Below are 15,200 nucleotides of genomic sequence, written 5' to 3'. Positions count from 1 at the left end.
AGGAAAAAAAAAAGAAAACGTGACGGTCTAACGCTTAAGGAAGATGATCTGCAGTGATTCTCGATAGAGTAACATCCATCGGAATACATCTATCGGGATCTGTCTGGAGTACAGAGTAACGCCGCCCCACTTAAGTGAAAAAGGTCTAGACCTCAAGGGCTAATCGTAAATCATTTTAAATATCTTTATAACTAAATCTACACATGTGGTATCCTGCAGGTTTATGTGCAGGATGCAGAAAACAGATCCCCGAGAGGACTAGACATGGGCTATGAGTGGCACCATATCGAGCCACTCGTATTTGGTTAGTGGCGCTCTCGAGCGGACTATCCTAGAGGAGCGCGAGGGACTGGGCTACCATGGACCGAGCGGCCGTAAGTTTTCCAATCGCCCAAACTATGATCGGCTTGGTTCCGTGGTTCTGGCCCCGAGCTTAGGCTTAACTTTGACACTCGGGTTTCCCCTCAGCCTTTTTGGTATTTAACTTACCTTCCCCCTCTTCTTTGGTGATATACTTTTCTTATATAAATCTACCTTATCTATTACTACAATATGCCCCTGTCAGATATGGACCAGGACATCACACCTATCCCCCGTTCGCGGGAGGAGAACCAAGAGAGGTATGTAAACTACTTTACCATACAGGGGAAAAACGCAAATTACTAACAATCACATAGAGCCTTTATTGCTGCATCACGGCGAAAGGATCGCAGTTTAGACGCTCGCTTGGAATCTGCTAACCGGGCTTCTATGTTGCATAAGAAGCGGACGGGCAAGGCCTTCCACATCACTAAGGAGATTGTTGAGAAAGAAGCCATGTATGAAGAGGTCGATGAGCGGTATCAAGAAAAACGCATTCTTATGCTGCAACGCCAAAATGCGCAAATCGAAGACCAATTCAAAAACCATCTACTGGCCGCCTTTGCAGCTCGCGCTCAATTCAACGCATCCTCCATTCACAGCCGGCGAGCAAGCCACATGACCCCACGCCCATCAGTCAATGGAGTCAATGGCGGTGCCCGCAAAATGAGCTTGGATCTGTCCAACATCCGCTCTTCCTACTCCCAGGACCCAGGCTCAATGGCCAGCCCGATGGCTACGGGCGATGGCTACGTACTATCGCCCACGGCATCATACGACCCGAATGCTCAGCCCTATACGGCCTACATGAGCGGTTCCCAGACGCCATATTCCGACATGTTCGCTGCCTCAACAGGGACCCCGTCTGGACAAATCCCAGCCTACATGAACCAACAACCCTCAGCACCAACCTGGAACCCCCAAGTACCCTCATGGACCCCGATGCAACAGCACAACCCAACCCCTGCGCATACCCCCACAGACACGCATGCCGTGCAAATGTGGCAGCAGCAAATGATGCAGCAGGCTCAGATGCCCGAAACCGCAACCCAAATGCATCAATTCAGAGATCGCCTGGCGTCCGCACCAGAATTGCCTCTGCAGCACACACCGGCCCCACGCATTCCCTCAGCATCCATTTCTGGCCCCACCGGCCACGGCTCTACCCACGGTCACTCTCGCGGCCAGTCCCAGCCATCGAACAACTTCCACAACCTCAATCTCCTTACTCAGAGTACACACATTTCTCACCCACAGGTGGCTCCCTCCAGTCTTAGCTCTCCTAAGATCGAGTCCCTCTCAGCTGGCACCCACTCCACACCTGATTTCTGTCCCACTCCCAATACTCCACTGTCACCGACGACTGCTACCGCACATGCTCCCATGTCGCAAGGTGGAAAGGTTGACGGTGATGGTGTTATGGTCTCGCATGAGAGTATGGATCCCGATTTCACGGATTTCAGTCAGTTTGCTTTCCACTTGGGTAACCCGACTGTTCCGCTTTCCGATCGTGACCAGCCTTTTGGATTTGATGATCTTCTCGCTGTTGATGATTTCACCAGCGTCTCTTGTTAACTTCGTCTATCTATCTATCATGCCTATTATGATCTATGATATCTGATATACCTAGGTGGTCCTTGATTTTTTTTTCTTGGTTGCTTTTTTTTTGGATTTGGGTGTATATCGGGGTTGGCTTGCACAATTGCTCTTGTATCATATTTTACTTATCTCTCGTATCTATTTCTCATTTAATATCCTGAACAGGCGTCAGGATTGGAGATGTTTGTACGTATCGGCTGGACTTTCGCTCTTATATTATTATATTATTATAATTTTTTTTTCCAGTAAACATTACTCTAGTTTTCTTCAATGTATGTACAGTGACATGAAGAAACAATTTCAATCTCCATGTTGAATTTTCACCTTGGATTTAACGTTGCAGGTCTTAATGTTGCATTAATCCGCAAACAACCTTTGCCAAGTCCGCATCCTAATCCGGAACCTTCCCCACCATTCTCTTCTAAAGACTGCGCGATTATTAGCATTTCATTTTCTTTTATGGGATAAACCTAGTTCCAGACTCTATGCTCCATCGGGCCGTGCCAGTAGAGCTGTAGCTATCCATACATATGTAGCTAGAGCTATAGCTTCCCCAGTGTAGTCCTACCCCCCACCTAGACATTACATAGTAATGACTTTTTACCTTTCTCTTCCCTTAACCAGTACTGTTTCTTTTTTATCTTTAACTTCGAGTACCAAATCTTATCCATTGTAATTTACATACTTTCTCCCTTCAAAAGCCCGCATCTAGTTACCCAACTCCACAACCAACATGCCCCCTTGGTAGTAAGTCTATCCCATGAGGTATTTCCTAGACCACCACGTAGTTCCTCAAGTACCTAATCTAATCCCAGCGATCAGACCATCCGCAACCGTGGAACGGCCCGCCTTAATTTGTCACGTCGTGACTACGACGCTATGTCATATCCCTGAACTCTTGAGTAGACCCCAGGCTAGGCCTTGAGATACTTTTGTAATCTTGGTTGCAGGGGGGGGGGGGGGGGAACTCTGCTTACTCTCTGTTTGGTCTTTGAAATTTCCTTGACCTCGTAATCTCGTTATCGGTATTGTGTGTTACCTCAGAATCATTTCCAACTCGTGCTGACCAAGCAGGCGAATATGCTTCCTCAACTAAGTTACGATTCGGAAATTGATTTTTCAGGTGTAAGTGGTAGTTTAGTCTCGTGTAGATTTAGATTTCGTGTTGAGGGAAAGTAAGTTAAAATTGATGTGCCCCGTGCCCCCGTGCACCGCGGAATTGGTTGCTATCTTCCCGTCCCTGCTTGGACCGGTGAGGCGTTCCCGGGATCACGGGTCAACGGCGATCGTGCAGGATCGACGTATTCTTTTCTATCTTTGTTTTATCAAGGGTGCATTGATATCCTGTTGGTCCCTAGCAATGCTATTGCGAGTAGTATCTAGAGTGACTTAAATATGATCTCCATACACAAACCTCAATCCAAAAACCCAGCAATCCAAAAGTAATCTACAGAAGGGGGTAAAAAAGAGAAGATGACTCGCAGGATCCCAGATTGCGGGGTTAAGGTTGCAGCTGGCAAGCTAAGCCCGGTCTTTAATTGGCCAAATAACAAGCTAGCGCCCGCACTGACCCATGAAAAGTATAGTATCCATCAAAACCTCTACCACGGTCGATAGACAAGACCGAGGGCAGCGTGCCAAGGGTTAAGGCCTGGTTATTGTCGGCACACAACAAATCTTACATGATCAAAATAGAGAACTCTAATTCTTCTCGCCTGGTGGAGTAGAGGGGAGATCTCCGTGCAGCTCTAACAGGGCCAGGTCCAGTATCCACCCACGGGCTCCACGAATGCTTGCCAGGATGTGGGTTCATGCCAGGGTTTTGTATAGTTGGTTCCGGTTGGATTGAATTGCAACACTGGCCCCGTGCACGCTTATGGAGGGGTGATTGGTGGCGATTTTCTTTTTCATTCTTTTTTTTCATTTCATTTTTTTCCCCCACTGGTTTTGTGACTTGAGGGTCTAGTGGGTACCCTGTCAGATTGTGCTGGGGTGACTTCCAAGATTCATGATAGGCCCATGGGTGGTGATAGTGATAGTGATGGTGAGGGTAGGGCTCGGCGTGATAACCCCAGGGACCATGATTCGTGAATTTGGTCTGGACTGCCTCGTCTTTTTTGGCCGTGGGGGGCTTGGGTGTCTGCCTTTGAGGTATTTTCTAGCGGCGTTTTGACTCGGCACCCACCTTCTATTAAGGCTAGTCAGGACCATGGAGTCCAGATCAGTCTAAATCGAATGGCGCTATCTTCGTATGCTATTCGCCGTTAGATTGATTGGCTATTTCGTATAAACTATGCACCTACCTCAAATCGATCAAGCTGATACCTCCATATTCTCCCATTGTTGTAAATCGTACCAACTTCAAAATGGCCAGAACTTGAACCCAAGCGTCCCCTCTAAACCAGATGCCCAAGGCCTTCCTGATTGGGATAACCCTGCAATATCACCCAATCAAAATTCCCAATTCAGCCGGAAATTCCCCAAGGGGTGTCTCCATGATCAGCGTCCAGTCCGGTCTCTCGGTGTTTGGTGGAGCAAAAGTGGCTACAGACGAGACCCAACCCAATGGGCAAGGTGGAGAACGAAGCGAAGTGGCTGTAGATGCATTCGTGAGATGTTGCCCACCTAGGAGGACCTTCCCCGGATTTTAGAGAGTTCACGATCTTCATCTAAGCTCAGCATTTCTTTGAGTTTAGTAGAGACAATCATTTTTTGTTTTATTCTAGGTTTATTGTCTTACTTTGGATATTGAATATCGCTGGTTTGTTCAAGTAGAATCAATCTACTTGGGACACAATAGAAAATTATCTTCAGATCAGTATCTCTGGTATCTCGACCAAGTCTAATTCTAGTAAGAAATATCTTCTAATCCATATCACAATGTAACCGATTTTCCCAATCCGGCGATGTCGCACATGCCACCATGCAAATAGGAGGGTTAGCTAAATATGACGGGCCAGTGAGAGGCTGGAAGAAGCCAAATCCCGGGAATGTACCAGCTTACGCCAGATCCACACACAGCGCAGAGCCCGACAGCCGATCAACGCCCCCTGCCCGAGCCATGCTGAAACAAAATTCAACGCAGAATGCCATATAAATGACGGAATAACGGAACACGAGGACCAAGAGCACGTCGATCTGGTATCGGTCTTGTCCGCTGATGTTCAATGCGCAGGAGTGGATACCATTGCGTGTGTGGGAATGTTGTGCCGCTGGACAGTGGTGGGTGGGACACAATAAGACTGGATGCCGGAGATGTTTCTCCAGGTGATGGGTTGGAATGGTGTGCAATTAGGGTGCTATTCTGCTGTCTGTGGGAGATCCATACTTGGAAATCGAGTGGATATTCGGATCTTGTCCGTGCTACGATCGAGAGTTTGCCGATTAGACATGGAGACGTGGGTTCTCGGCTTTGTCCCGATGATTGTTGATCTTAGCTTGGTGTGGATGTATAGATCTGGTTGATCTGGTAAGGTAGACTCAAAATTCAGACATGAAAAACCGCAGAGTCTGGCAAGAGGCAAGCGACGGAGTACATATGGAGATAGTCAATTGAAGTTGTTTGGTAATGCTGATCCAGAATGGAAATCATATCCGCTACTAAAAACGATAGTGAAAGGCTGGCCAAGTCCGAGGGTCCATCCGCTCGGCTCCTGTTCTGTAATGAAGTGTGACAAATATTCATAACTAGTGGGGGTGAGTGGGGATGATTGGCATTGGGCTTGACAGACCCAAGCACATCGGACAGAGCGAGTGTGTATATGGGTTTCCAAAATACAGCTGTACTGAAAACATACTCTGCAATCGATCCCAATTTTTTTAAAACACAGCGTATGCTTTTACATGCCACCACGGCTGAAAAGCTCCCGGCCAATGTCACCGCTGCGGCGGACACTCTGGCTCGACGAACTACTGCGTCGGCGGCGGCTACGAGACTCCGCGGGGTCAGCTGGGTTCAGCCCGCTGGCTCGGGCATGCAAGTTCAGGATGTCAGTCAAGCTGACTACTCCGGCTAGGCGCCCGGACAGTCGGGCTCCGTCTAGGGCGGAGGAAGGAATAGAATGGGAGATTGGGGACGGCACTGCGACCGGCACGCCTGGGGCTGGGTATGTGTAGGGTAGGTTAGGAGTTGGTAGGTGAGGGGCGGGATATTGAGAGGGCTGTGCAGAAGGAGATGGTGGTGGTGAATTTGCAGTATATGATCCCGTAGGTGGGCTGATGCTGTTGGAAAGAGGGATGTGTACTGAAGACTGCGATGGAGTTGGAGGTCCTGACGAGGTGGGAGATAATGGATCGGTCACCCAGAGCCTAAAGCAGCAGTCAGTACATCTTCTGTTCATATCTCAAATGTGTAGTAGTTACCGATGTGATCGAGTTGCCATAATCTTTGCGACTGTGTGGGCGAGTGTCGATCCAGGATTGACGTGGAAAACCGGGAATGAGTCTTTACCCTCAATTAGCCCCCGTGTGGACAGAATGACCGAGATGAAGTGAGTGCAGGTATTTTGAAGAAGTGGCAATGAAGATGATCGGGTCAAAAGCTACCAAATCGTGAGTAAATTTTGCCAGTCAAGATGGCTCGTCACATACCTTGACATCCGCTGTGGAGATATTCCCAAGTACGTTTAAGTAGTTATCAACAACCGCGATCGAGGACATACCCTCGTTGTTCATCACATGAAGAGCATCGGAGAGGGGCTTATCACCACTGCAAATGATAAAATGGCGGTTAGATTGCTCTTCGGGAATTCACAAAAACAACTTACTTGATGGAGATCACTTCTTGAGATCCAATCATCAGGTCACGCAGGGCCATCGGGTAAAGCTCTTCAATGACCGGGAAGCTGCGGCCATTTTCCCAGAGGAATTTGACCAGCCGAAATTGGCTGAAGATCCCGACCACTTCTTGATTGTTTGACTCATTGACCACCACAACCCGGTGAACACCACCACCAAAGATCTCAACTGCAGTCAAAACATTGGCCGACGCCGGCAGGTTAATCAGCGGCTCTTTCTCCATACCGAACTTCTTGACATCTCTCAGTGGAATAGGCACGCCGTCGTGAGCTTTCTTGGCTAGCTCGTCATATGACGCTTGATGTGCTTCGTCGGGGTGTGTCAGGCCCGCTGCCAGCAGGAGATAGGAGTTGAGATCGGCATAGTCAAATGTGGCGACGGCAGAAGTGGCTTCAGGGGTCTCGCGGATCAACAGCACAGCCGCACCTGAATCAATCAAGATCTAGTTGGACGAGCATGTTAGTCCAAGGACAGGGAGTGTTTCCTTTGTGATGTACTCACGTTCGTCGCCTCTTCAATGCCCGTATCGAGCTCGACAAACTTCAGGTCATTCGGGCTGACCAGCTCGCCAATTGAGATCTCTCTCCAATCACGGCCAACAAAGGCAGGGTCGCTAGTCTTCGGTGGCGGGGGATTGTCGATGAGGCTCTGGATGGCGGATTGTGGGAGGGAAGGCTGCCGGCGTGAGCGGGGGGAGCCGGGTGGGCCGCGAAGCGACTCGCTCAAGCTTTGTCTGTGCTGGTGGTTTGCTGAAACGCGGAGTTTGTTTCGTGTAGAGGGAGAGCGGGATTCGGTGCTGGATCGCGGAGAAGCAATGGATAGATTGTTGAGGGAAGTGTCAGACCCTTCGCGGGAGTGGAAGCGACCCGCCATGTCAAAAGTTCTCAGGAAGTTAGCCAAAGACAAAGGGCTAACAATATATTGCGAAAATGTGAAATGTAGCAAGGTTACTTGATCCTTCTGAGGTCATCAGGTGATGTTGATCATATTAAGCGGGTCCTTAAGCGGGGTAAATCATCAAGCCAATCAGAAGAGACCAAAAACAATGTCATGGTCTATACATCAGTACACTTCTTCGATGTTCTCTCTGTCTGGTTCTTGAAAGATATTCCAGTTTTAGAAAAATACACCATAAGATTTCTGAAGATGTTGAAACTTGTCAGACTACTTCCCAATCAGAACTGTGCTAAACACCACAACGCCGATGTTTAACCAACCAAAGCACACGACCTAGAGTACGATATATTAAGTTGTCGATCACCTTTAACAAGAATGGACGGATAGTTTGAAATAGAAGGTAGAGCAAGTTAGTCAAGGGGTGGATACTTGTAATATTGAAAGCGCCGGGATACTGATTGATTCCCACCGTTCTGAGTTATTCAGCATAATAAAATTAGTATGGTTCAAGCGTCGAAATCTTTGGGCGTGAGCGAAAGTCGATATACGCTACATGTTACTGGCATTGATATCGCCGAGACGGTGGATGCTGAGTAACATAAGGAGACCCCGGACCAAACCACAAATTATGGCCCAACCAGAGAGTGGAAATTGATAGGTTTCATTCGTTTACCAGTAGCCGATCAATTTGCCTTACTGCTGTAAAAGGAGCCAGGGCGAGTGAACCGAGTCAGTCTATGTCCCGTTCAATCCATCTTAGTCTTCTACAAATGGAAATTCTTTGGAAAATTCGGATATATAAACGTTGATAGCATAGAGAACTGCCAACGTACATTTTCCCGAATCAAAATAAAGGAAGGGGCAGAGTTCCATGGAGTGACGGACTCGTTTTTCCCCGGTAGATTCTGCGCCCCCCTAACTTTTTACTGCTCGACTGTGAAAACTCTACTGGAAATGTATACCAAGATAGAACACACAGAGTCCTATACAAAGTGAACTCTTTTTAGTGTTAAAGTTAATAGGGCAACAAAATTTTAGTAGTCACTTTGACGTTGATGTAAGAATGCTGGACGACCACGCCTGATTATCGCTGAGACCCCATGGTGACTTTCCCTTATTTTCGGGCCTGGGAATACCTGGGCTTATACTTGACTTGCCGCGCTTTGATTGTTCTCGTTATTCCCTCTTGGGCATCGGACTTCCCAGCCATTTTTCTTAAATCACGAGCTATGGTCTATTAACAACCATTTTACTCCTTAATTAAACACCGCAGACAACGCCTCAGTCAATTGTAAGCACACTAGTTCCGCTGGCAAGCTTGGCCGGGTGGATTCTCAACCCCACGGCGAAAGTGCTGGATGACTTTGGTGATGGTAATTCGTACCCCTTGATTTTGGATCGGCTGATTGGTTTCACTCAGAGTCGGCCCTAGGGGAACCTCTTCAGTCAGAAACCCAGCACCTTTGGTGGCTTTATTGGACTAGGGGTACAGATAGACCGTACTTGTGGATGAATGAAGTGCGTGCTTCGGGTTTGATTTACCACTCATGTTAAGAGCAGTCGACTCCACCTATTCCGTTTGCAACTATTATTAGTCCCAGGTATGTGGCAAGCACAGTTACATAACTCAACATTGCGACTGACATATTTGATGGCCATCTTAATTTAGACGATCTGTCATTTACCTAATCTTCAAGCTCATACCTCGTCTCACTTTGGTGTCTGGATACACTTTGATTGTTGGACATAATGTCGGATGTCAAGGGCACAATCCCTCAAGGGTCTAAAATCCTCGTGACTGGAGCCAACGGCTTCATTGGTTCCCATGTAGCCGATCAACTATTGAGCCTAGGCTACTTGGTTCGCGGCAGTATTCGGGAGCCCAAGCCCTGGTTAAATGAGCTCTTCGACCGAAAATACGGCAAAGGCAGGTTTGAAACTTGCATTGTCTCGGACCTCACCAGTGGGCTTGAATGGGAAGGGGCAGTCAAAGAAATCGCAGGAATTATTCACGTCGTGCGTGCTATTTATATGAACAAGCAAAAAGAAAAAGAAAAAGAGAACATTTACCTGACATCTCACAGGCAGCTGATCTATCGATGAACCCTGACCCGAATATATCCATTCCACATGCCATAAAGGCAACAGTGAGCCTGCTGAAAACAGCTTCGCAACAAGCTACTGTTAAGCGGTTTGTTCTGACCTCATCTTCAACCGCCGCATACTTGCCGAAGCCCAATGAAGAAGGAATTGTGCTCACCACAGGTACGTAGGCACTATTCACTATTTAAGACCTTTTAAAACTCGGGCTCTAAACAAGTTTTAGACACCTGGAATGATGCTGCTATACAAGTGGCTTGGGATGAAAGTATTCCTCGGCAGGGTAAGGGATACATTGTATACGGGGCATCTAAAACAGAAAGCGAGCGGGCGGCATTTAAATGGGTCAAAGAAAATGATCCTCCATTTATTCTAAATACGGTCTTACCAGGCATCACTGTTTGTCACTCCTTACTCATATCATGGGAAATTTACTGATGGAAATCTCGCAGTTTGGCAAGATCCTTGCTCCCGAAATACGCGGTTCAACACAGTCGTTGATCGGGAATATCCTTAAAGGGGATGGGGCAGCACTTGGGTTCCTCCCTTCACGTAAGTCCAAGGTGGGCCTGAGCAGAGGAAAATACTAATAGCATTTATAGAGTGGTATGTTGACGTTACGGATGCTGCGAGACTACACATTATTGCCCTTCTCTCACCATCGGTAAATTTCGAGCGAATTTTCGCATTTGCGGCCACCCAGAACTGGACCGATGTCATCAGAATCCTACGAAAACTTCGTCCGGATAATCTACTGATTCCCCCCGAGCCTGAAAATGAAGCTCGGGACTTGAGTGATTCCGTGCCTTCTAGACGGGCAGAGCAGCTTCTTAAGAGCTACTTCAATCGGTCGGGTTGGGTCAGTTTGGAGGAAAGCATCGCCGAGGGTATTTCTAGCGCATAGTAGCCTATAGCATCCAATGCGTGTGACGAATATATTTCTTTGCAAATCTCAAATAGAGGCCAATAATTGATTAATAGGTAAGAAAAAGGGCCTCGATGGTTAACCTTCAAAGCAGTACCTATTTAATGACACAGCGCGTAATATAGATATATAGATACAGAGTTGTTTTATAGTGATATTATAGATGATATACTTACAATTCTACTAGAAATGTATTTGTCCTTTATCGGAATGGCCGAGAAGAATAATTCACAGGTGAACTAATTAATTCCTTTATTATCTTTGACCGAGAACTACAGTTTCTTGATCTGCCTATGTCGATAATCTTTCCACTTAACTATCATCAAAGCTGGTCTTTACCACATATAGCTCCCTGTTCCCTGCCTCAACGTTAGAGTGTGGAAGCTCGGCAACAGCTTCGCTTGCTCTATAAAGCTCATCTTTTTCAATGCCCTCAAGAGTGTGATTATGGTCTCGGGTATCAGCAAGGTTACAAGAGCAGTGAGCAGCATGATTCCTGAGAACAATCCAAGGACACCCTCCAAGCCAATTGCATCTTCAACAGAACCGAAAGCAAATGCAGTTATAATGGCGCCGCATTTTCCAGAAGCAGCAGATATTCCGTGTGCTGTGCCTCGAACACGCGTTGGGAACACCTCTGCGGGGATCAAGAACGTTGTGCAATTAGGACCAACAGTCAGCAAAAACTGCGAGAGGGCAAAGATAACCATCAAGCCCGCTGTCGGGGTGTGTGCACTTTGTGTGCTGATTCCAGCCCATATAGCATAAAGGATGGAGACCATGATAGAGGTCCAGAATTGTTGGCGTACACGACCGATGCGATCAGGAAGGAAGATGCCGACGTAGAATCCAGGGAGATACCCTGCTGCCTGTATGATTATATTACCCACAGCAGTGTTGTACAGAGTTTTCCACGGTGTTGCTCCATGGGCATAGCCAATTCTTGCCAGTATAATGCTTTGGTTGAGATTGATACCATAATATGCGATATCGCTATGTGTATTAGTTTGGGGGTGCTTTTCTTTTAAGGCCATTAACCTACAACAAGAACCAAGAGGCTGCAGTTGCGAACAACAATTTGGCATGTTTCCAGTGACTGAAGTACTCGCAAAAGTCTTCCCACTGCTTCTTGAATGTGCGTTTCTGCCCAGTAGTGTCATCACAGACATCTAAACAGCATTAGCTATCTTCAAAATACAAAACTGCGAGCACTCTCACATTGCTTGTAGGGCAGTGTCTCTGGTCGTTAACCGTGCATAAAGAGTGAACGCCGCTGGCACGATTCCGACTCCCAATAGTAGACGCCAGACCCATTCGAGATGGCTCATATTGTCAGCTATCGACCCCTCGAATGCCTTGAGCAAGATCAAAAACACGATGCTGGCCGCAATATTACCGAGGCCGATATTCGAGAAAACAGTCAACATTTGGATAGCACGGGAGCCAAATGGTGACTTTTCTGCCGATAAAGACGAAGATAATGGATAATCTTCCTTCATTGTTAGACCCGTTATACGCCTTTATCTCAAAGGTTCATGGACTCACCTGCCCCAATCCCTACACCGGTGATAACACGGAATATTGAAATCCATGCTGTCACAGACTGGGCCGACATCCGATTCCAAGGCAACAAGACTACCATCAAGGTTCCAAATATAGTGAGGAGAAGTTCTTTGCCATAAATAGTATGGCGACCCCAGACATCACTCAGAACCCCAAAAAGAAGCTGACCAACTACCGTTCCCAGGCTCAGGCCGCTTTTCATGATGTCGCTGTCGACTGTCGGTACCTTGCCATCTTGGAAGTATAGGTAACCCAGAATTGGTACCACTGTTTAACATTAGTCTTTCGAGCTCATCGAATTGATTGAAGTCACTCACCAGGCCCAATCGTCAAATTGAGATAGCCATCTGCGAAGAATCCAACGCCAGCAGTGACTACAAATCTCGATCTGGCTCCCAGAGATGTCATTGGAACGAACCAGAAGATTCTTAAGGTCAACAAGAATAGAAGTGATTGAAAGGAAACAAAATGCGATACTGGTCTTGAGTTGAACACTAGTAGATATACATTGTTATTTTTTTGCTCAGTAGTGAAATTATATACTCTCTAACATTGCGTATAATAGGCGTAACTACCACAGACATTAGTATCTCGGGGGGAACTACCGTCGATATTTCTGTGGTATACATTGATGTCGGACATGAGATTCCTCGCGAAGAATCAAAGATGCAATGAGCAACGCTCAAGCTGCCAAGAGGGGATGCAACGCGAAAACGGGTCATGTGGAGAGGCCAGTCAGGAGTTCGCACTGCCCCAACGTGGAGCCCGGCTTTATCCCGCCAAGTGTTGCCAGTGTTGCCAGTGTTGCCCATAGATATATCTTCGGTGCGAAGTCCGCAACATCATTCAGATGTGAAAGGTCATGCTCATTGTATTGTGAGTTGATACTGCGATTAATGTCTGTTAATGTCTGGCAAATGCAAACACTGCAAATTTCGAACATTCCGACCACTCTGCAAGCAACAATTGAACACACAATATGGACATCGAATTAGCCTCTCCGCCGGCTGTAAGTGCTTTACGAGAATCATTCGGTGACCGGAAGCCACCCGATATTACTCGCAAGATTACTGCTTGTGTAGCATGTCGCAAGCAAAAGGTTAGTTCTATCGCCGGAGATAACGAAGTAACTAACATGCGGGGAAGGTCAAATGTCATATGCGGGAGGGTCAGATGCCATGCTCGCAGTGCAAGAAGAGAGGCCTCCCTTGCAGTGTGAACCGAAGCTTGCAGACATTACTGGAAGACGATGTCACGTAAGTACGCCCAATATCTTGCACTAGCATGTCCTAATGGGATCTAGATGGAAAGGCGCCGTGGTGCAAAAGATGCGGCGGCTAGAAGAGGTCGTTGCAAAGATTGCTGCCAAAGTTGACATGCCCGAGTTGCAAGCTTTGCAGGCTGCTCCTGCAATACAAGATGATTCTTCGGGTCCACCGACCGAAGCTGTTAATGAAGAAGTTATCACGGGGGAAACCTTTACCTCAAGTCAATCATCCCAGCCAAAAGAGAATCATGAGCTACCGCAGACATGGGAAGTGATAATGGATCCCCGGGGCGGGTCCGTCCAGCTTCCATCCCGGCCTCTTGCGTCTCAGAAAGTGGGAAGGCCGGTCTACCAAACAATTTATCAACTGCCCGTCGTCCAGATTTGATATCCACGGGACTCATCTCATTACGTCAAGCCGTAGCATTATTCGAAACATATCATCTCAGACTTGATCATTTCCTCTATCGCATTCTTGGCGACCATATTAGTTTGGACTCGGTTCGAATCGCTTCTCCACTGTTAACGACGGCTATTTGTACTGTGGCTGCTTTGCATTCTCAATCTCTCGGTCATCTCTTTGAAACTTGCTATGGTGAATATAAGAATCTTGTCGCGGCTCAAACTTTTTCAAGACATGTGAACGAAGATGACATCCGTGGCCTGTGTGTTGGTGCATTTTGGCTGCATGAACTTTCTTGGCCCTTGATCGGAAATGGTATGTGACTGTAATCTTCTGGCGAAGCAAAGCTAACAGAACTAGCTGTCCGTATTGCGTCGGACATTAATCTTCATAGTGGTATCTACAGGGCCCTCAAAGGAGACCGTGATGGCTATCGTCAAGCTCGACTATACTATCTCGTCTACGTATGCGACCACCACTTTTCGATCGCTTATGGTCGACCCCCGATGTCCAGAGAAGGGTTTATAATCGAGTCGGCTAGTCGAATACTAGAAACTGAGCACGCCACAGAAGATGATGCTAGATTAATCAGCCAAGTCAAAGAATGGTCAATCTTGGGTCGTGTCTTTGACACCTTCGGGGTTGACGTTGATACTCCTGTTGCGCCTCAGACATTGCCACAACTGCGCCGATACTCCATTTTTTTGGATATGTGGTTTGCAGATTGGAGCGAAAGCTTCAAAGAGAATCAGAATGTCGGAAATTATCCAGAAAAGGGTGTTGGCTTTCACTTCTATTTTGCAAAGCTGTACCTTTGCTCGCACGCCTTTCGTGGTGTACCGGCATCAGAGAGTTCACCTCAGTACATGTCTTCTGAATTGGAAGAGATCGCCAATGCCGGCGTATTGTCAGCGATGTCAATCCTCCAGATGATTGTCTGTGATGCCGAATTCCGCTCGTTCATGAATGGGCTTCCTTTATATTTCGATACTATGCTTGCCTTCGCCGTTGTCTTTCTTCTCAAAGTTGCCACGAAGTATGCATTCATGATCAGAATTGACACAGGCAAGATCATTTCTCTGGTCACTGACACTGTGGCTGCCCTTCGGGATATCACCCAAGCTATGCACAAGCACCATCTCCTTGTGGTCATTAGCGAAGGCTTGGAACGGCTGTTAAGTAGATGCCAGATGTCCACTCAAGCAGTCCACAAGACAATGTATCATCCGTTTCCTGTGCAGGAACAGCCCCCAGTCTTTGATGCAACTTGGATGGAAAACATGGCAAGC

The 15,200-nt window shown here is 47.2% G+C and overlaps 5 protein-coding genes across 5 annotated transcripts; 3 read left to right on the top strand and 2 right to left on the bottom strand.

Annotated features, from left to right (window-relative positions):
* Window positions 1-512: 512 nt before the first annotated feature.
* On the top strand, window positions 513-1,935 carry N7537_001035 (uncharacterized protein; the record flags this gene model as incomplete). The annotated part of the gene is made up of 2 exons (XM_056892093.1): window positions 513-620; window positions 678-1,935. Exons 1-2 carry the CDS (start codon window positions 553-555, stop codon window positions 1,933-1,935), a joined length of 1,326 nt encoding a protein of 441 aa, XP_056757088.1. The 5' UTR covers window positions 513-552.
* Window positions 1,936-5,798: 3,863 nt separating this feature from the next.
* N7537_001034 (CBS domain-containing protein) lies at window positions 5,799-7,629 on the bottom strand (the record flags this gene model as incomplete). The annotated part of the gene is made up of 5 exons (XM_056892092.1): window positions 5,799-6,267; window positions 6,322-6,500; window positions 6,550-6,667; window positions 6,726-7,198; window positions 7,258-7,629. The coding sequence occupies 5 exons, from the start codon at window positions 7,627-7,629 to the stop codon at window positions 5,799-5,801; spliced, it is 1,611 nt and encodes a 536-aa protein (XP_056757087.1).
* A 1,773-nt stretch (window positions 7,630-9,402) lies between these two features.
* N7537_001033 (uncharacterized protein) lies at window positions 9,403-10,657 on the top strand (the record flags this gene model as incomplete). The annotated part of the gene is made up of 5 exons (XM_056892091.1): window positions 9,403-9,669; window positions 9,738-9,918; window positions 9,980-10,152; window positions 10,206-10,305; window positions 10,356-10,657. The coding sequence occupies 5 exons, from the start codon at window positions 9,403-9,405 to the stop codon at window positions 10,655-10,657; spliced, it is 1,023 nt and encodes a 340-aa protein (XP_056757086.1).
* Window positions 10,658-11,013: 356 nt separating this feature from the next.
* Window positions 11,014-12,649, bottom strand: N7537_001032 (uncharacterized protein; the record flags this gene model as incomplete). Its single annotated transcript, XM_056892090.1, has 6 exons — window positions 11,014-11,671; window positions 11,721-11,847; window positions 11,897-11,915; window positions 11,968-12,167; window positions 12,224-12,508; window positions 12,559-12,649. 6 exons carry the CDS (start codon window positions 12,647-12,649, stop codon window positions 11,014-11,016), a joined length of 1,380 nt encoding a protein of 459 aa, XP_056757085.1.
* Window positions 12,650-13,220: 571 nt separating this feature from the next.
* Window positions 13,221-15,172, top strand: N7537_001031 (uncharacterized protein; the record flags this gene model as incomplete). Its single annotated transcript, XM_056892089.1, has 6 exons — window positions 13,221-13,340; window positions 13,388-13,497; window positions 13,545-13,802; window positions 13,958-14,226; window positions 14,272-15,090; window positions 15,153-15,172. The coding sequence occupies 6 exons, from the start codon at window positions 13,221-13,223 to the stop codon at window positions 15,170-15,172; spliced, it is 1,596 nt and encodes a 531-aa protein (XP_056757084.1).
* Window positions 15,173-15,200: the final 28 nt, after the last annotated feature.

The sequence above is a fragment of the Penicillium hordei genome (genome assembly GCF_028827395.1).
Source record: "Penicillium hordei strain IBT 12815 chromosome Unknown utg000001l_segment0_segment0, whole genome shotgun sequence".
NCBI lineage: Eukaryota > Fungi > Ascomycota > Eurotiomycetes > Eurotiales > Aspergillaceae > Penicillium > Penicillium hordei.
The sequence above is the reverse complement of the archived record's forward strand: the minus strand, read 5'-3'. Positions and strand labels throughout refer to the sequence as shown.